This window comes from Arvicanthis niloticus, chromosome 6 (genome assembly GCF_011762505.2).
Source record: "Arvicanthis niloticus isolate mArvNil1 chromosome 6, mArvNil1.pat.X, whole genome shotgun sequence".
NCBI lineage: Eukaryota > Metazoa > Chordata > Mammalia > Rodentia > Muridae > Arvicanthis > Arvicanthis niloticus.
This window is the reverse complement of record NC_047663.1, coordinates 59,695,712-59,716,752: the sequence shown is the minus strand read 5'-3', so window position 1 is coordinate 59,716,752 and position 21,041 is coordinate 59,695,712. Positions and strand designations below refer to the sequence as shown.

The window sequence follows — 21,041 nt, the reverse complement described above, 5'->3', positions numbered from 1 at the left end:
TAGTTAAAAAAACAACAACAACAAAAAAAAACCAGTCCTGAGTTTAGAAGATGAGAGACTAGTATAAAGTTGTTCCAAATATGCTTGTTTATCCGACTCCTTCACTGGAGAACATGAAAGCAACAATTCTGAAACACACTCTGCAATTACAATGAAAGGAGGAAAGCACAACATACACAAATGTACTGTACACCAAACCTGCCATCCTAAATGACCTATGCTGCAATGCATATGCTAGCCTCAGACATTGTCTTTCTAGTATGGAAAACTCAGCCATCTGGGCATTTACCTAATATGTTAACTAATAAACATAAAGCCCAACCTTTACAGGGAATGTGAATGCTTTCAATTTTCAGTGAGATGTGGTGGTGCAATGACAGGTAGATTTCTGAGTTCAAGGCCAATTTAGTCTACATAGCAAGTTCTAGGCTAGCAAGAGCTACAAACTAAGAGCTTGTCAAATAATAATAATGATAACAACAACGACAATAACAATTTCTATAAAACAAAAGAATAAAGTAAACCATTTATCTTACACCATATATAAAACCAACTATAATTAGTTAAAAACTGTAATTCTTAGAAGAAAACATAAACTTGCAAGTCTACTTTAGGTTTGACAATGACTTCTTTTTATGTATGAGTATTAATTTGCATGTATGTCTGTGTACCATATGCCTGCCTGGTATCCTTAGAGGCCAGAAGAAGGTATTGAATTCCCTGGAACTGGAGTTAGAGTACTCTTAACCAGTGAGCCATCTCAGCACTTACATTCAGTAGTTCAACTCTAATGCAACCCTCTTGAGCCAAGTCCATTGCTATCCTCTCTGTCTAATTGGTGGTATAGGTTAGCACTGTTTGCTATATGAAATTTATAGTTGGGGGGGGGTACACACAAAAGTTTCCTTAACTTATAAAGCATAATTTTGTTTCAAGGAAACTTATCTGAGGCTCAGTATGAGGTTACTTAATAGCAATGGGAAAATTATGAATGTAAATCATGAAGCTGTGGGAGGAACACTAGATAGGGACCACTGGCTCTACACTTCCTATGTGACTTTATTAAAATCAATTAACTCAGAGTACAGAGCTCTGTAAAAAGGGAGGGAAGGCTCTACCTCTTGAGAACAAGTGAATCTTGATGGTTCAGCCCCAAATGGGACATCTGTATCATCTCTTCATGACTTAGGAAAGCTCGCAGAAAAGACACGAAAAGAATGGATGAGCTGAAGGATGAGGAGGAAAGCTGTAAATGCTTCTTCTGCACGAGACCTGGATGTTGCACTAATGGACTCACAGCTACAGTGGCTACCTGCTAAGGCCTGACCCATCAACATTCCACTATGAATGGTGAACAGGGCTCATAAAAGAGTTGCAGGCAGTTAAAGTTGAAGATGTGAAGTCCTATTTCTCAGTGAGGGCTACTGACATACTACCTTCACTCAAGCAAACACCCCCTCAACCCATTCTCATGCAGGCAATCCTGATTAAATGGAGTGGGTGGGTCACCACACATCCAATGAAAGGACATGAAAATAGGAGGGGACTTAGAAAAAATAAAGTTGATGAGAAAAGAAAAGAAAAACAAGAGAGTGAGAAGGGGTGAGGGAGAAAGAGAAAGAAAGGAAGGAAGGAAGGAGAAAGAAAGAACAAAAGAAAGAAAAGAAGGAAGGAAGAAAGAAAGGAAGAAAACAAGAAAAAATGTATTAATTATCTGAGAATGGAGGAGAAAGGAGGTAAGAATTAGGCAGGGTATGGTGGTGAATGCCTTCAATCAATCCCAGCACTCAGGAGGCAGTCAAGTGAATCTCTGAGTTTCAGGCTAGCCTGGTCTACACATTCATGTTCTAGGAAGACAGGCTACACTGTAAGACCCTGTCTCAAAAATAAATAAATTCAAAAGACACAACCTTACAAGGAGAGGGGAAATGGGAAGATAATGAGTAGAACTTTGATTAATATGTATGGATGAAATTTCAACACAGTATATACATTTAAAAAAATCAGTTAACTTAAAAAATATTGTACATGTCCATATTTGCATGACATTGGGGTGGGGAAGGCAACATGGGCATACAGAGTCCAGAGGAGAATTTTGTAGAGTACATTCTTTCCTTCACCTTTATGTGGGTTTTGTGAATTGAACTCAGGTTCCATAAGTGCCTTTTCCAACTGAACTATCTCCTAGTCCTCAGTTAAATTCTTAATGCCTCCTTTTGATTTGTTGTCTTGGGAATATCCTCCCTGCGATTTTAGTGAGAATCAGGTAAGGTATGCTATCTAACATTTTTTTTTCTAAATAAAGAAAGACATAACATAGCATTCTAGTTCAAAACAAATCTAAAAGTAGTAAGAAAAAACCGACAATGAAACGAATGAGCAGGTAAAAGTGTTCACCCCGCAAGCCTGAGGGAGGATACGTGTTACAATCCTAGAACCTGGAACCGACTGCTCAAAGTTGTCCTCTGGCTTCCACACTCACACCATGACATGTGTGTGCCTGTACTCATACACACATATCACACACATAATGTTTTACATTATGTGTTTAAATTTAAATAAAAAATGTTATAAATTAAAACAATCTGAGTTCACTAGTAATAAAAACGTATCTTAAACTCAGTTATTAAAATTCCTCAAATTATAAAAAGAGCTCTTCAGAGCTTGGTTACTGGGCTGAAAAGAGAGTGAAGTGCTTGCTATGCAAGCATAAACCTAAGATCCATCCCCAGGACTCTCACAAACAATCTGCACATGGTGGAGTGTTTATGATCCCAGACGACATCCTGAGTGAACATCCTAAGGAAATGTTCTGTTGACGTGAGCATGGCTATATCAAGGGCCACAGTGCTTCAGAACCATAGGAATGGCAATGCTTTTTCTTGGTCTAAGTATGGATATTGACAGCTGTATGCAGAAAATAGCAACCACAGCTGCTGCTCTGTGGATAATTATAGCCTGAGACTGCTACCCCATGGAGGCCCCTATACTGAAATTCAGTTGTATATAAAAAATACACCTTCTTGTTTAGCTGTGTATAATAAATATGCTGAATTTCTGGGCTTCTAATGCATCTCCATTGAAGTTCACAGCCCACCTGATCCCAGCTTTTCTGTACATGTCAACACAGTCAGGGCAATCCAAAAGTCATGCAGGTTGTATGAATGGGATCTGCTGCTGGCATCTGAAGGAAAGGCTCTCTATGCCCCCCACCCCACTGATAGATTGAAATCGGCTAATACCTGAGCAGTGGAGCCATCGGAACCACTTGAGTGAGACTCCTCAGGAAGGCAGACAGAACCATGAGCAGCCAGTGGAACATTCCCTCCAACAAATTCATCTCCTCGAACTGAATGGATAAGATCATTCAAATATTTGTAATAAAGATTGCTGGACAGAAAACCAGGCAAAAAGACCTGAAAGAGGAACAATATTTTAAAGACGAAAATCAAATACATCCAGTAAGGCTTCTTTGAATAGCTTTACCTACAAGCCTATCATTAACAGAGACACTTGTACCTCTCCTTCTTACACTACTAGCCTTTTGTACAGTTTTCACTGGCACTAAAATCAAGTGTTGTTGCCCACCCACTTTTCATGGACGTTACATAGTGAGAGGAAATAGTTGGTAATCTTTACCACATAATGATTTTAATTCTGAATTGTCTTCCCTAATATAAATAATAAGAAACGTGGGCTGAAGAGATGGCTCAGTGGTTAATAAGAGTTTGAACTGACTGAAGAGGACCAAGTTTGGTTCCCAGAACCCATATCAGGTGGCTCATGACCACCTGTAGCTCAAGCTGCAGGGAGATAGAACATCTCCAGCTTCCATAGGCATCTTCACCCAGGTATACAAACCCAAACACAGACATAAAATTAAAAAGAAGTATTTAAAACATTATAAGGAATGAGATTGCTAAGTTTAATTTTAACCTTCAGATATATGGCGAATGTACCTACCAAAGGGATGTATCAATTTATATTGCTGGTTATAGATTATCTGAATCCACATAAGCTTTCCAGTGCTGGTTTTCTTATGTGTTTCCAAATAACTAATGGCACTTGTTGAATAAATGCCAAATAAAGAATGTTTTTATGGTCATTTAAGAATTATTAATGGTGCTGAGTAAGTACTCATTTATCATTTTCCATTACAGACTTCTTTCACAGCACTCAGCACAACTGTTGTTATGTCTGTCTGTAATTAAAATGTCTTCTTATAGACATAAGTTCCAGAGGTCAAAAGCCCCATTTGTTTACTAGTATAACATCAATAACTAGTTTAGAAATATTCAACAGTACTTGTTGAATACGTCACTTCATATTTTTACTTTTCTTTTTTCCAATTTAATTTTATTTATTGTTGCACACATACACATGTGTGTGTGTGCAAGTAGGTGTCTGTGTGCAATGTCCCACATGTAGATGTAAGAGGACAATGTACAAGTGTCAATTCTCTGGCTCTACCACACGTTCTGGGAACTGACCTCTGAGAACTCCTGCCAGCCTTTCTCATTGCTGTTTAATATTTCAGTGTGTGTGATCCTCAGGGACTTGGTCTCTCACTGGTCTGGAGATCAGTAATCATTCTGTACTGTCTGGACAGTGAGCCCCAAAGATTTCCTGAGCACAGGGGTATTCGCAGATGTGCACCACTAAGCATTTTTTGAGTTCCAGGAATCAACAAGTCCCATTATCTCCTAGCCTTAAACATTTCATCTTTCCACCTATCTAAGATTGCAGGTTGTGTGTTGTGTCAACACACCCAACTATATCTTATTTTTCTCTCTATTTTATTTCTCATTAAGTTTATATCTTTCATATTTCATCAGACCTGGACTTACCTTTAAAATCAGAAAAAAAATTTATTTTAATTATGAAAAAGTTACTACCTTGGGTTGTTATTGATACTTGCCTTTTATAGTAATTCTTTTAAATTTAGTCCTTTTTTTGTATGTATGTGTATGTGCATGCATGTAGAAACCAGAGACTAATTTTGGGTGTCTTCCTCAATCACTTCTCCATCTTATCTTTCAAGACAAGGTTGCTCAATGAACTTGGGGCTTACCAACTGGCTGGATCCTCCTGTTTCTAGGTCCTTAGAAGTAGGATTACAGAAGCTACTTCTCCATATCTGGTTTCTTAGGAAATTACTGAGGGTCAGGAGGTGGTGGTGGCAGCACACACCTTTGATCCCAGCACTATGAGAGGCAGAGGCCGGTGAATCTGTGAGTTCCAGGCCAGCCTGGTCTGCAGTGTGAGTTCCAGGAGAGCCAGGGCTACACAGTAAAACTCTGTCTCAAAAATACAAAAAAATAAAATAAAAACAAAAGAGAGAGAGGGAGAAATGAAATTACAAAGGATAGAGAGAAAAAAAGAAATGAAGTTCCCGAGGATCCTGACAAGTCTGACTGAGCTACCTTCCAGGCATCTGTGTTCAGTATTTTTGTGTATGGCATTTTAGAAGTGCTTAGCCAATCTCTCTAAACCTGGATAATCATGACATGTTTTAGTGACAAACTCGTGAGTTTTCCCTGGACTCAATAAAACTCCCGATAAATCTGTTCTAATTCATTAGAATAAATTATTCATAAATATTAACACTTAATAAACTGTTAGTGGTATCTCAAAAGTGATCAAAATACATAAAATCAGCATTTCAATCTTGAGGATCAATAAATATTTGTCAATTATTCAGAAATTAATTTTGTCTCATACTGCTACTATGGCTAATAACAGTTAATATTTTTAATGTGATGGTCATTAAGATAATAATCCGCCTGCCTCTGCCTCCCAGGTGCTGCATTACTTTATTTTAATACTGTTATAACTTTGATATTATTTCTACTTTACAGATGAGGAAATGGTATTAGAAATGCAGTAACAGCCTGGGCCATTTAGCCTACAGAAGTAAGTAATCTTGACAACAAGTCAAGATTCAAGTCTCTGCTCTTAATCACTATGCTGTACCATTTTGATTTCCCACAGTTGTTATACATTATATTTTCAGAGTTCCACAAGTAAAACTTCTCATAGTTTAACATTTGAAGATCTTGGTTACCTTCTCCATGGTTGTCCAGGCCTGACGTAATGGAGTTGTGAAACAGTTAGGAAGTGGTCCACCTTCCCTGCAGATATTAGATTCAATTTCTAATCTCACAACATCATCAAATCCTAGGGGGTGTGTGGCTTGGAGGGAAAAGTACCTATGGCAAAAGATTTGAAGTATAACCAAATTACACACAAGATTAAACAGCTGTCTATATTTACAGACACTCTTAATCTGGGGTTGATTCCACTTCAGACATTCAACTGCAGACCCAGGTAAGGAAAGTGCTATTGAGTAACCTTTTACTGATTCTCACATCCTCTAGAAAACATGCTGCTTCTCACTTGTCTTCCAAACATCTTCAGTTCCTACCTAGCCAACTCTGCAGCTACTTAAGAGAGTTTTGAGTCAGGTTATACAGAAGCAAAGACACCAACCAGCTACACATACTTAATGGGACCTGTTTGCTATTTAAGCCCTAAATAGTAGTTTGTAAGAAAATTTCTTAGCTCAGACCCTATCATTTTCCCTGAAAAGAGTAACAAAGATTTGTGCACAAGATAATATTGAGACACACAACCACACCTACGAAGCATTGTAATAAACACATGGGAATCCAAAACAAATAGTATTAAAGGTGGATCGGATAGATTTAACTAGAGTTACCTTAGAGGACCTGCAGATGATTTAGAACAGAAAGAAAAAGTAGTTGATGAGAACACATAACAGTCTGAACATAATGGGATATAGTACAACTAATGTTTGGTACTTTGATTATGCATACAAAAAAAGCAATAAAAGCAGGGAAAGAAAACTTTCACATACTTGAGAGCTGTCTGTCTCCATCTGTGACAGATACACAGAAGGGTAGTGATACACAGAGGAAACAGAGGGATAAACAAGCAGGAAAGGAGAAAGTCCAACCCGACAACCAACTAAAAAAATAGCAGCACCCATAAGACATCAATCTTGAGAGAATGACTTCTAAGGTGAAAGAAAACAGGTCTGCCCTGAGCAGTTACTGTACTGCAGCCTGGACCGGGTGGAGCCCGGGCCACTGCTCTGCTCCAGTATTCACAAACTGTTCTCTCTTCATCAGCCTTTCCATACCAAAAAGCACCTCTCCTGTGCTATAGGAAAGGAGTTAACAAGTACTCTTAAATGTGTTTAACTTCCAGGCACCCAGACCAAGCTTCAAATATGCACTCTTTCCACTGCAACAGCCATCACTCTTTACCCAATACCTCCCACTAACCCACCACAGCAGGGTGAGCCCTGGACTAAACATGAAGAACGAGATCTGATCGAGTTCCACCACCACCTTGCCCTATGACTGACTTTGAGAAACAATGCTCTTCATGAGACTTAGTTCTTTACCTTCAAAACAGAAAAGCCAGATTAGATGCTTAATCTGATTGACTATTCATCAGAATTATCTAGAATGTTTTCAAAAGAATAAGCATTCTCAAGTCTCCCCCTCAAACCTGCTGAATCAGAATCTAATACACAAGACTGGAAGAGAATTTCAGACAAGGTCCTAGATGAAAGTTTTTAAAGATTTATCTTATTTATGTGTTTGGGTGTTTTGCCTGCAAATGTGTCTCTGCACAACATCGTTGCCTGGTCCTTGTATCCCTGGAACAGCAGTTATAGATGGTTATGAATTAAAATTGGGTGCTGGGACCTAAACCCAGGAAGAACAACTGTTGCTCTTAACCATTGAGATCTCACCAGTTCCCTGTAGATAAACATTATGCAGGCAGCTTGACACAAAACTGCAGTTCCATGTTTAGCATCCACTGGTCTAGACATTCTTGCCCCTTTCACTCTGACATCACAGAGTTCTTGCTTTTATTATTTTTTTTTAACGTGTGCATGTGTTGTCTGTTTGAATGTGCAAAATGTATATATAGGTGCCCCTTAAGCCAGAAGAGGGTGTTAATCAGATCCCCTAGAGATGGAGTTACACATGGTTCTGAGGTGCCTGACACGGTGATGGCAGCAGAAACTGAGTCCTCAAAGAACAAGTGCTCTTAGTTGCAGAGTCACCTCTCCAGCCCCTAGGCCTGTGGAGTTCTTTTAATCCCCAAGTCACCCCTTTATATCTGTCTATGGATACAAATAATTTCCTCATACACAAAAAAAGAATAGACAAGTGTAAAGAATAAATTGAATTTAGCCAGGCAACAAGACTGGTAACAGAGCTAGCCATAGTCTTATTTGCTTGAGCAGATGTGTTAGTTATATTTTATTTTCCAACTTCTTGTCTTTGGTGAAAACTAATAAGAAACTGGCTGCTGTAGTCGAGAGACAGAGGACATACTTAGTTCTCCAGCCCCTAGGCCTGTGGAGTTCTTTTAATCCCCAAGTCACCCCTTTATATCTGTCTATGGATACAAATAATTTCCTCATACACAAAAAAAGAATAGACAAGTGTAAAGAATAAATTGAATTTAGCCAGGCAACAAGACTGGTAACAGAGCTAGCCATAGTCTTATTTGCTTGAGCAGATGTGTTAGTTATATTTTATTTTCCAACTTCTTGTCTTTGGTGAAAACTAATAAGAAACTGGCTGCTGTAGTCGAGAGACAGAGGACATACTTAGTATGTACAAGGCCGTGGATTCAATTTCTAGCACCAAAGACAAAAACCCAAAAATTACTGAAAGAAAAAACAAAAAACATCAAAAAAAACCCCTCCTGTTAATTATCAATGCAGGTCAAAGGTATGATACATTTACACCCTTTCCAATACGTTCCAATTATTTTAGTGTCTGTCCTATTGTGCTCTAGAAACATCTGTATTACCCAAACTCAAGTCCTCTTTCCTTTTCCTTCTACTAGGGGCGGTGGGCCCAGTGCTGGTTCCTAACACAGGCTCTTCTGCTGGGCTCTGTAAGGTCCTTGCTAAGTGGCACATTTCCCCACTTGCCTAGAAAACTCCGACTGACCCCTTTTCTTCCTCTTTTCATGTATGTATGTATGTATGTATGTATGCATGCATGCATGCATAGTCACATGTGTATGTGCAAGTGAGCATGCATATGTGTACATAAATGTGTACAAGTCAAAGGTTGATGCTGGGAGTCTTGATGGCTCATCTTTCTTTGAGGCAGGGTTTCTGTCTTTTCTTTTTTTTTAAAAAAAAGACAATAATCTACATGTATTTTATTATTACTATTTTATGTGTATGAGTGTTTTGCCTACATGGATATCTATGTATCACATACAAGCTTTGTGACATAAGAACCCAGAGGATATTAGGTCCCCTGTAACTGAAGTTACAGGTGCTTATGAGCTGGGCATGGAACCCCAGACCTCTGGAAGACTAGCAGTACTCTTAGCAGCTGAGCCATCCAGCCCCAAGGCAGGACTTTTAATCAATCCCCCTAGCCATGTCCCCAAGCTGCTAACACTGCCTCCTCTTCCTCCTCTTCTTCCTCCCTCTCTTCTTCCTCCTCCTCTTCTTATTATATTTTATATGAGTAGGCTGTCTTTGCTGGGAATTGAACTCAGGACTTCGGGAAGAGCAGCCACCTAAGCTAAGCAATCTCTCCAACCCTTCAGTTTTTCTTAAGGATCTAAACCAAGTTTCTGTCTGTGAAGCCCTTCTAAGCACCACACCTTGGTCCTGCTTACTATAAGAAAAACCCTTAATTTCCTCAGCAGGGAGTTTTGTTCTCCAACTGGAGAGCTCTGTATCTATCTCATCCAAATCAGCTTTTATGCTATGTCCTGTGGACTCGTTTGACAGAAGTGGATTTTATTCAAAGTTATCATCACAGTGCATAGTGAATACTCAAAACACCTGCTGAACACACTGACCAAACAAACTCACTTGTCATATAAAATCATGGCATCATTCTGTGCCTCCTGTCCATCATACTGGCCCTTTTTGGCAGCAAGCTGAGACTGGAAATTATCCGCTGCTAACCAGAATTGTAAGATATTCACTGCATCTTCTTTTTCCATGTACTAGGAAGAAAAACACAAAAGAGTAAGACAAGAAGCAGTTCCCCCACTATCTAAAATTTTTATGTTGTTAGAATTTTTATGTTGTTATGTTGTCAAAAGGATCCCCTGCACTCCACACCCTTCAGGAACATGTAGAAACCTGAAGTAGACAAGTTTGAAATATTCTTTCAGGGGACAGGAACAACAAAATCGCATACCTTGCACCAGGAGATGCAAACTTCAGTGCACTGGAGCAAAACTTAGACAAATGTGGACTCATACTTCCTCACCAGTAAAGACAATGAGCTAAATGAACTAATTCTTTTACACCTAATAACAGCTATGATTCCATAAGAACGTATGGGCACTCCATGAGGACAATCTGAACAGATAGTGATTTCAAGTATGAACAAAGGGGGAAAAAATGAAAAGCAAGTTGACTATATGTTTAGCGTACTTTTGCAAAGAGGCACAGTTCAAGCATCTAGGTTGCTATTTTGCCAAGTAATGCTGGAAAGTGTGAACCTAGGAACTCCTAAAGGTTAAAAAAGAACCTACCACAGGAATCTTTATAATAGCCATTTGTTTGCAACACAAATATTTTCATTTGCTAAAGTCTAATAAGCAATTATATAAGGCTATGCCTTACCTGCTGTGGGTGGATAGTGCTGCTCCTAGAAGCCATAGATTATTAAACCAAATCTAAGTGCCATAGTGGGCAATCTTCCTGCAAGCTGTTGTGTAGAGAGGCCCCCAAGGCCCTCAAAATAATACAGGCAATTGCCATTGTAGCTGTTTGCTCACCAGTACTAGATGGTAAGACCCCACTGCTGAAGAAATCACTTTGGTCACATGACATAAAGAAATCAAGCTGGAAGTGGAATGGAAGCCTCTTCCATGCTGACTAGCCCTTACAAGTTGGAAGGCACCATGCAATGTACTGGGGAAGAATTGTTATGTGGCTATAGACTCTTAACATTTCTGACCAGCCAGGCAAGATGTGCCCACTGGTACCATAGTGGCAAGTCTGTTATAAAGCCAACCAACTGATTTCTGGTTATATTTGATACCCACTTCAAAGGAAGGAATCCACATTTGTTACTTTAAACCCAATCAAAAGGTCATGGCTGAGGTCAGAAAGCCCTAGTGAGGAAGCGACTGCCATTGTTTTGCTAAGTGGATATGAGGTGCCTGTTAAGCTGCCTTCTAGATAACACTGTTCATACATACAAAACAGAGCTATTGTCACTTTTAATGAGAGTTTTTTGTTGTTGTTGTTGTTTTTTGAAACAGCCTCTTTATGTAGTTTTAGCTGGCCTAGAATTCACACTATGTAGATCAGGCTAGCTTTGAACTCACAGAGATCCTCCAGCTTCTGCTTCTCCAGTGCTGGGATTAAAGGTATGCAATACCATGTCTTGCTTCTTTTTGCAGTGACTAGTGGTGACTGCAGAGATCCCATAAATAACTGCTGAATGTACAACTATAAATGGGACATCTGTATCACTCCTCCATAGCTCAAGGAATATCATGAAGGAAGAGTCAGAAAGAATTAAGAATTTAAGAGCTTGAAGAAGGGGATGAGTGATGTACAACACTGAGTTCCTGGTACACTATGGCTGTTCCCTGATTCAACTCACAGCAACTGTGATTACCTGCAAAGACCTCCATAAACTAGGCCCATCAACAACCTTGTTGAGGAAGGGGAAGGGCTCACAGGGCTACATAATTCTTTAAGGATTTACAAAAAGTTAATGATGGATTGGGGGCTGGGGGGGGAGGGGGAGTAGAGACATCTTCACTGGTAAAGTCAATGGTAAGGTGTCCATGCTTTTGTAAACAACTCTAATGAAACTCACTAAAGGACAGACACACATTCACAAAAACAAAAACAAAAACAAAAACAAAAAAGGAAAAAAAGCAAGGAAGGAAGGAAGAAAGAAGAAATAGGGGAGGAGGCAAGTTGAGAAAAGAAGGAAATTAGGAGGAGAATAGATAACAAGGTATTTGTGTGAATATATTTAAAATACATTATGTATAATCTATGAATCTGTCATAATGAAGCTCATTATTATGTGTGTTTTATATATGGCAGCAAAAACATTTTTAAAATGTTGGAAAATACCACGTATGTCTCAAACAGATTAACAAATTCACAGTTTGCTTCAAATACTATACTGAAAAATTCTAACAACTAGCTAAAATAAAAATGATGAACATGGGAAAACGCTATTTTTCTTTCTTTCCTCTGAAGTCTGGTCTGTACTTACTGCAATGGAATGAAGTAGCCAATTCTATGGCTTTATTTACTTGCTCTTATTTCGTGTGTACGTGACGTGTGGGTGTGGGAGTACTGTGCTCGAGTGAATGTAAGAAGGCCCCAGGCGGAGAGCAGATGTGCTCCTTTATTGCACTCTACCTTATTTTTTGACATATGGTCTCCTCTAGATAACTTGCCAAGACTCCAAAGAGCCTGTCTCCACTTCCCAGTGCTGAGCAAACTGATGGATGTGGCCACGCCGACTGTTCCCATGGGCTCTATGGATCTATCTCAGGTCCTGGTTGTGCAGCACACAATGTTTAATGAGCTGTCTCCCCATTCATTTATTTTTTGAGGTAACCCAGGTTGTTCTCAAAGTTGTTATGTAGCAAAGAATGGATAACCTTAAATTTCTGTTCCTCCTTCCTCCATCTCAAGAGTACTGGAATTACAGGTTTGCACCACCATGCCGGGTTCACGTGGTGACAGGGACTGAACCTGGAGCTCTGTGCACACTAGGCAGATATTCTGCCAGCTCTGTGCACATGAGGCAGTTGTTTTGCCAGCTCTGTGCACACGAGGCAGGTGTTCTGCCAGCTCTGTGCACACGAGGCAGATGTTCTGCCAGCTCTGTGCACACAAGGCAGGTATTCTGCCAGCTGAGCCACATCCAGCCTCTAACTCTATGGCTTTACAATAATTCAAACTGCTTCTTATACTGTATTTTCTTAGAGTGTAGCTCAAGTATTTTCTAAAAATTATACTGACTTTCCTCTTGAACCTGATAAATATGCCATTGAAGTATTCTTGTCATTAAGTACAACCTAAAACAATCATCTTGCAAATGAGTTATCTCTTTTATGTCACTGTCTTTAGACAGGGTCCCAAGCATGGAGCTAGAATGCTCTAGAAGAATATAAAAGAAAATGCAGAATTTACCTCAGAAAAATAAAAGAGGGCTGACTCACAGAAGAGAATATCAGCCAGGTAAACAGTCCCACTGGTCAGCACTTCAATCTGGTATTTACAGAAATGGTGACTTCGCAGAAACTCACTAAAGTGCCTGCACGTGAACAAAAAGAAAATGTTTGAGGGAAAGATCAAGGAAAGAGCATAACTGGAAAAAAATACTCTTTCCAAAACTATTCCTCGCCAATTTTTTTTTTAATATGGTTTTTTAAAATACAGTTTTTCAAGACAGGGTTTCTCCATCCCTGGCTATCCTAGAACTCATTCTGTAGACTAGTGCTGTCATTAAAGGCAGGTACCGCCACAGCCTGACTTTAGTCCCAGAAATCTTAAAGGCTTAGGTCAAGGCTGCCTTATTTCCCAAGGTGCTGCTCCTGATTCCTTTCAGCTGTAAACCATCTCTCAGTGAGTTTGTGGTTTTTTCCTGATGGTTAACATATACTACCTTGTGTTACAGTAACCAAAAAACATGGCCTCTTTCTTTTACTAAGCTCTAACTTCCTTCAAGGCAGATGCTCTATCTACTTGTGGCCCGTACAAAACACATAATAAATACCGAGTAAAAGAATGAACATACAGATTTTTAAAGGCACACAACAATAATCTTAAGAAGTTTGGAGACAGTTTATTATTGTTATCATTTAGTTATAGAGCATGAACTGAAAGCATGAGCAAATCAGATGTCCATCAGAAGACATGCATTACTAAACTAGGAAATCTTCAGACATATACCACAGTCTCAATCACCCCAATGACTTTATCCAAGCACATTGTTTTTAGTTGAGTAAAGTCCATTTTCCAGCCAGGAGCCAGAATCCCCAGGAATGCTAATGTGAGAGTATGAACTTACTCTTGCTCCATTGCACTAAAGACTACAGCCTGTGCCAGAACGAAACAGTTGGGATCCACCTGTCCATCTTCTCCACAAATCTTTGCTGTGAAAGAAATAGCAATTGAATTTCTACTAAATTCAAGCTATATCCACTTTAAATAACCTTTGGAAATAATAGGGCATAAACATGAGGTTTCCAATGGAACTAAAAGAGTTGGCACGATGGCTCAGTAATGCTTGCTGCCAAACCTGATGATGACTCAAGTTCAATACCCATGGGGTAGGAGAAGAGAACCAGTTCCCATAGATTGTCATCCAATTCTACTGTGACACATGTACTACCCCCCAAATAAATAACTAAATAAATATCTAAATAAAAGAATGAGAAGAAAACATAGGTACCATATTGAGACCAGAAAACAATCTTTTGAGGTATGCATATGGGAAACAGATCAAAACACTGAACAAGATAAGCATCACTATACATTAAATTGTTTCAGAAACAGAATGAAAAGGCAAATAAAACAAATGGGCATAGGACAAAAAATGGACCAGAGGTTAACAGAGAGGACTCAAGCTTGGTTCCCAGCACCCATGTCAGCTAGATCATAACCACATATAATTTCAGCTCCAGGGAATAGGCATCTGAACTCAAATGCACATACCCACACAGAGAATTTAAAATAATAAAAGCTTTTTTTAAAAGTCAGGACATGCATGACAATTAAAAGTTTACCAATTAATGGCCCACATCCCAAATAAAAATTGAACTAAGGACATGACAGATGACTCCAAAAGAACAGAGGTGGGTGGCGCTCTTATTACCCAGCCATCAACCTGCTTTCTTCTATTTAAAAAACAAATAACAAAAAACATAAAATGATTATGAAGAGATACAGAAACTTGTGAGTTATCAAATGAAGCAGACAACAGATAAAAATCAACACAAAACTGCTTCAGCAAGTATGCATATGTAATATATGTGTATATATGTGTATATACATGCTTCCGCAATTATATATAGTGTATATATGTACATATAGGAATTATTTAATAGCATATGCTTAAGCAAGCTAGGACAGAGGAAAACTTATACCACTACTAACAGAAGCATACACAGTGTATCTTCTACTAGGCAATCTGATGGTTTCTATATTAGTTTTTTTTTTTTTTGGAGACAAAAATTATGTAATAACCCTGGCTAGCTGTAATTCTTTAAAGACTAGACTAGCCTCAAATTTATAGAGATCCACCTACCCCTGCCTCTGGGAAAATAAAATATTTTTAATTAGCAGCACTGTTTCTAAGACTGTAACCTAATGAACTATGGATTTAAACGTTTAGAAGTGAGAGTTATAAAGAGAGCTGCCTAATATACATCACTAGAAAAACCCTGAAGCAACAATAAGAGCCAGCTCTGCTCAGTCCTTATCTTTAGAGAGGCTTCAGGAAACTCATGGGTCAGTTACATCCTGATCCCGTTATCCATCACTCTCCAGACAATGCTCAGGTGTGGTATGAATGTGTGTGTGGTCTTTGACCAACTTCCTACCCGTCTGATCTTAAACTTCTTGGAGTCTCTGGAGCTATGAGAGTCTTTACCATATGATTATAAGATAACCAGTATTTAGGAACACCTAGTAAGCTTCAGGCAAGGGCCTGGTCACCAGTATGACTGGGACCTATGACCATGACCTGTTGAGAGGGTTAGGATTTTCAATGAAGAGGACTGAAGGGCAGGTACACATACTCTTGGCCAATATTCATACTCAGCTATGCCCACACAATGAAACCACTATTAAAACCTAAAGTACAGGACTGAGAAAGAGGAGTTTCACATTAATGACCATACAGAGGGTGGTGTGCATGTGGAGAAAGCACAAAGCTCCATGATCCTTCTCTAATCTGCCCTGTATACAGCTTCTGATTGACTATGGACCTTCGTCCTTTATAATAAATTAGAAAGTTTAACTATTTTCCTACACTTCACAAGCTGCTCTAGCAAAACTTATCAAACCCAAGGAGGGTGAATGAGAGCCAGCAATGTAAGTCTTCTTAGAAGAGAAAGTCTTGTGGGACAAAGCCCTCAACCTGTAGAATCTGAGGCTATTTCTAGGTAGCCAGTGACAGAACTGAATTGACAAAGATGACATTTAAGTAGCATTTGCTAGAGAATCATATGCTTAACTGGTTGCTGATGGGAAGGCCCCATGTATCCAGGGTCACAGACCAACCAGTCTTATAACTGCCAAAGTATAGAAGGAGAAGCTAAATGCTTTCTATATTCTTATTATATCATGTTCCTCCTTATGTCTATTCTCTCTGCTGAGGACTTTGTTTCCTACTTCACTTAAAATCCAGAGCAATGAGATGATTACTAATCTCTTCTGTCACTCTGGGGTCTTCACCACCCCAGAGTGCATTTGTTCTTATCACTTCAGATGAACCATTTCTGCTTCTCTGAGCAGCCTTCCATTCCGGCTCTGAAACCCTATTGTCTCTGCCTCCATAAGGCTCTTCCCTCGAGCTTTTGTGTCAGGGCTTTCATTTTCATCAGCTGCCAGGAGGGTCCTAAGCACACACTCCTGCTTACATGTGATAACACACTCTGTGGTTGTAATTCGCTTAGAGACAAAACCAAAGACCTGGTTCCTTGACTTCACACTCTTCACAGCAATATGGCTCATAAGAATTTTCAATACTTCCTGAGCCATTCTTTCTACATTCTTTAAATATTCTCTTTTTTCTTTTGAGATGAGGGTCTCATTATGTAGCCCTGGCTGTCTTAGAGCTTACTATGTAGACCAGGCTGGCCTGATCCTCTGGAAGAGGAACAGTCCTCTTCACTACTGAGCCATCTCTCTAGTCCCACAAAGAGTTTTTACATTTTTTATTTCTGTGGAGTGTGTGTGTGCGCGCACGCGCATGTGTGTGTTTTACATGTGTGCAGGTCATAGGGTCCCCACAGCTGAAGTCACAGGGTACTGAGAACTGAAATGGGGTCTTCTGGAGAGAACAGGAAGTATTCTTAACCATTTAGCTCTTTTCCAGTGCCTCTTCTCCACAGTTTTAAAGTTTAAGCCAGAGATAATATAACTGCTGACATAGTTTTGCCTATGCATACATATGTATGACAGAAATGCATTTTTGAAATGTATGTCTCAACAACTTTGAAATTCTTCAATTTTTTCTATTCTAGTTTTTTTTTATGAAAATACATTTTTTTGAAAAATGTTTGCCTGTCTAACAAAACCATGAAACAAAACACAAACAAATCTGACATTCCATGTCCTTGAAAGCACTAGCTTCCCTATTCTCAAGCTTCCTCATTTACAAAGTAGTGTCTGTAACTGTATTTATAACAAGAGACTCTTATTCAATACACGGGAAGTCCTCAGAATATTGTCTAAGTCTTACAGAGTGGTCAATAAAAATGTTATTTTTGTGCTTGCTATTATTGGTCCCACTCCAATATTCTGAGTCAACATGCATGAGAGAAGTGAGCTAAAATCAGGTAAAAGTACCTTGAGAGGCTGAAGATATGGTACTGCAGTAAAAATACTTACTGCTCTTGCAGAAAACCTAGGTTTAGTTCCCAGCACCCACATGAAGGTTCACAATTGCCTGTAACTCCAGTTCCAGGATCAAATGCCCTCTTCTGACTTCTGTGGGCATCTATATGCACATGGTACACACACGTGCACACACACACACACACACACACACACACACACACACACACTACATAATCTCCTCGGAGCTGAGAGATGGCTCAGCAGTTAAGAGCACTTGTTGCTCTGGCAGAGGACATGGGTTCAGTATGTAGCACCCACACGACCACACACAACTGCTCCAGTTCTAGAAGCCTGATGCCCTCTTCTGGCATCTATGAGCTCTTGCATTCATGTCATACACAGCAATTCATGTATGTACACACGCACGCACACACGCAACGTAATTTTCTTTTTGGCTGGGTGTGGGGGCACATGCCTTTTATCCCAACAGAGGAGGCAGAGGCAGATGGATCCTACAAGGCCAGCCCTTGCTTCATAGAGTTATAGGCCAGCCATGGCTGTATAATGAGACCTTGTCTGGGAAAAAAAAAAAGACTCAATAATAATGGTAATTAAAGATAAAAAAATCATCTAGTCAGTAACCAAACTAGTCAGTTTTTCTCCTATTACTTCAAGTCCTACTTACCTATGATGTCGTTTCTCATGGCTTCTGTAATTGGTATTGGTTTAGCAGCATCTGGAGATATATATTTGGTAAAAGTATTCACTGCATCTTGTTCTATACCTAGAAGAGAAGAAGAGGACAACTTCAAAGCCAAAATGCAGTTTGGATCACTGAAATGGACTGTGTTCATAACAACAGAGTGCTGTTTGCTGTGTAGTGCTGTTTTAGGACAACTTCCACTGTAAAGTTGTCCTTTCACTGTGTGGTTCACAGCACAGAAAAACTTGGGTCAATTATTTTTTCCAATGTCTGTATGAGCTACTGAGCTTCTTAGTTATGATGAAGTTCTCTTTTTGTGTCTCTTCTCCAGAGTCTCAGATTGAACTACCTGCACAGTAATATAACCATGGAAGCTCAAAAATCTTTATAAATCTGCATTTATAACATTTGAGACATTTAAACACAGAGTTAAGGAACCATGGACTGAACCCTATGAAACTGAAGCCAAACAGATCAACTCTTCCATAGTTTGTCACCACCAAGTACTTATTAGCAAGATGAAAGGAAATCATTTGCTTCGTAGTGGTTGGACTTTGGAAGGTTGGACAGCTCTAGAAAGTCGTCCCGTCCCGTCCCGTCCCGTCCCCCCCCCCCCCCCGTTTATTTTAGATTCTCTAGTTCAAGGGAATATAGATGTTTTAAAGTGTATCTTTAGGAATCTCTGAATTTTGTCAGTGTCTGTTGTTTCATCTCTAATTTTATTAACTTGGATATTCTCTCTCTGGTTAACTTGGCTAAAGATGTGTCAGTCTTTTTAAAGAGCCAACTCTGTTTCATTGATTCTTTGTGTTTCTGATTTCAGCTCTAATTTTAGTGGTGAGCCTTAATCTTCTCTCCAGCTCTCAGATCTGATTTTGGTCTCTTCCTGTCTGCTTGTTTGGGCTACTGATGGCTCTTGTTTTTCTAAAGCCTATGCATCACTGAATTGATACAAAGTATCTATCAATTTTTTATGAAAGCACGTGGTGCTCTGAGCTTTCCTCTTAGCACTGACTTCATTGTGCCTCCTAGATGTTGACATGCTGTGTTTTCATTTTCAGAAGTTCAATTGTTGGAATTTAAAGACTTTCTTCTTAGTTTCTCCTTTCATTATACTTTGGTTCAGTGGTGTGTTGTTCAACTTATATACTTTCTATCATTTCTATTGTTAATATTCAGCTTTACTTCATACTTGTTCTGCTTCCTGCTATATGGTCTATTTTTGAGAAAGCTCCACGGGCTGCTAGAAAAACATGTATTCTTTGGGTGGAATATTCTATAGATCTGCAAGAAACATCCTAAATGTCCACTAACTGCTGAACAAATAATGAAAATGTGGAACAGCGGCTATTGAGAAAATGCAGTTTGCAGGTAAACAGATGGAGGAGGAAACCATCATTCTCTGAGGTAACTCAGACAAGAAAGACAAACAGCACATGGATGCTTTCTCTGATTTGTGGTTTGAATCTCTGATTTGTGGTTAGCTTTGAATCTTGAGACATGGGTACTTCATTTGGAATACCCATATATCAGATAATTAATAAGGGGTCATGAGGGAAGCATAAGAGATAGCATACACTGTTACAAGGGGTTAAAAAGGAATAATGGTAACAGAAAGGGTTAAACTGGTGTGAGGAAGAGATGATAGAGCAGAAAAGGAAATAGCGAAGGATATGTTCTACTAAAGATCTTTTGAAAAAGTCACATGGAAAGCTACCATAGAAGCTTCCTAAAAATATACACATAGAGTTAAAAGTACCTTAATGAGATAACAATGCCCCTACAACACAGACTAACAAAAGCCCCAATGCCAAAAATTAGCTATCTCTTTTGGAGTTGTTGGCAAGTTAGGTCCTACAAACTCTCCCAAACATCAAAAGTTACTGCCTTCATTAAGCTCTTGGTAATCTCCAAAACTCAACAGTAAGACTCTATTGCTGAAGACACCATATATTCAAGTCATAAAACATGTAGATACCAAGTTAGTACCAACCTGAAAATTCATCCCCACTGACTAGCCTTTTACAGTGATGGAAGGGACTATGCACACTACTGAGGATAAAAGTAATCACCAATCTCATCTAGCTATGAACCCCTTGAGCTACAATAATGAATGGCTTAGCAACACATGCCCACTGGTGTACTACTATCAGGACAATTCTGGGTGTAACCAACCACTCTCAGGTTGGATTTAAGGCCAACTCTACAATATGAAACCCATACTTGGCACCATTATTAGGACAAGAACCTATGGGTAGACATGTATAGGTCCTACAGATGAGCTTACTACGATTCTGCTACTAAATGGATACGGTACCTGAGTTCTAATGATTTATTAATATATCCATAGATTGATGTATCTCTTAATCTTCATCAAAGATTCATAACACAAAACAAACAAAAACATAAATAAATAAATAAATAAATAAATAAAGCCTGTAAGATGGCTCAGCAGGGACCATATAGTGGCAGTTGCTCTCTGACCTCCATGGTATGTGGGCACATTTACATATATACAAATAAATAAATGAATGCAATATGACTTAAGAAAGAAAAGGAATAGAAAAATTCCTTAAAATTTTTTAAATTTTATTTATTTTTTATTTATTTATTTTTTATTGTTTTAAAAAGATGTACTTTTTAGGGTCTGTGATATGCCAGACACTAGAAAAAAGAACTTTCTTTCAGGAATTAGGGAGATACTTTAAGCACTAAGTTACTCGATTTAGCATTTTAACAATTATCTTTTAAAATATT

General features: G+C 38.9%; 1 protein-coding gene across 1 annotated transcript in view; it reads right to left on the bottom strand.

The window, feature by feature from the left end:
* The window catches only part of Akap10 (A-kinase anchoring protein 10), a 60,163-nt gene that overhangs the window by 22,537 nt on the left and 16,585 nt on the right, over nucleotides 1-21,041 (bottom strand). The window contains exons 5-10 of the mRNA XM_034505587.2: nucleotides 18,267-18,365; nucleotides 14,085-14,169; nucleotides 13,205-13,328; nucleotides 9,890-10,026; nucleotides 6,065-6,209; nucleotides 3,243-3,416 (exon numbers count right to left, since the gene is read on the bottom strand). Coding sequence (XP_034361478.1) covers nucleotides 3,243-3,416; nucleotides 6,065-6,209; nucleotides 9,890-10,026; nucleotides 13,205-13,328; nucleotides 14,085-14,169; nucleotides 18,267-18,365 — 764 coding nt within the window. The remainder of the gene's footprint in view (nucleotides 1-3,242; nucleotides 3,417-6,064; nucleotides 6,210-9,889; nucleotides 10,027-13,204; nucleotides 13,329-14,084; nucleotides 14,170-18,266; nucleotides 18,366-21,041) is intronic.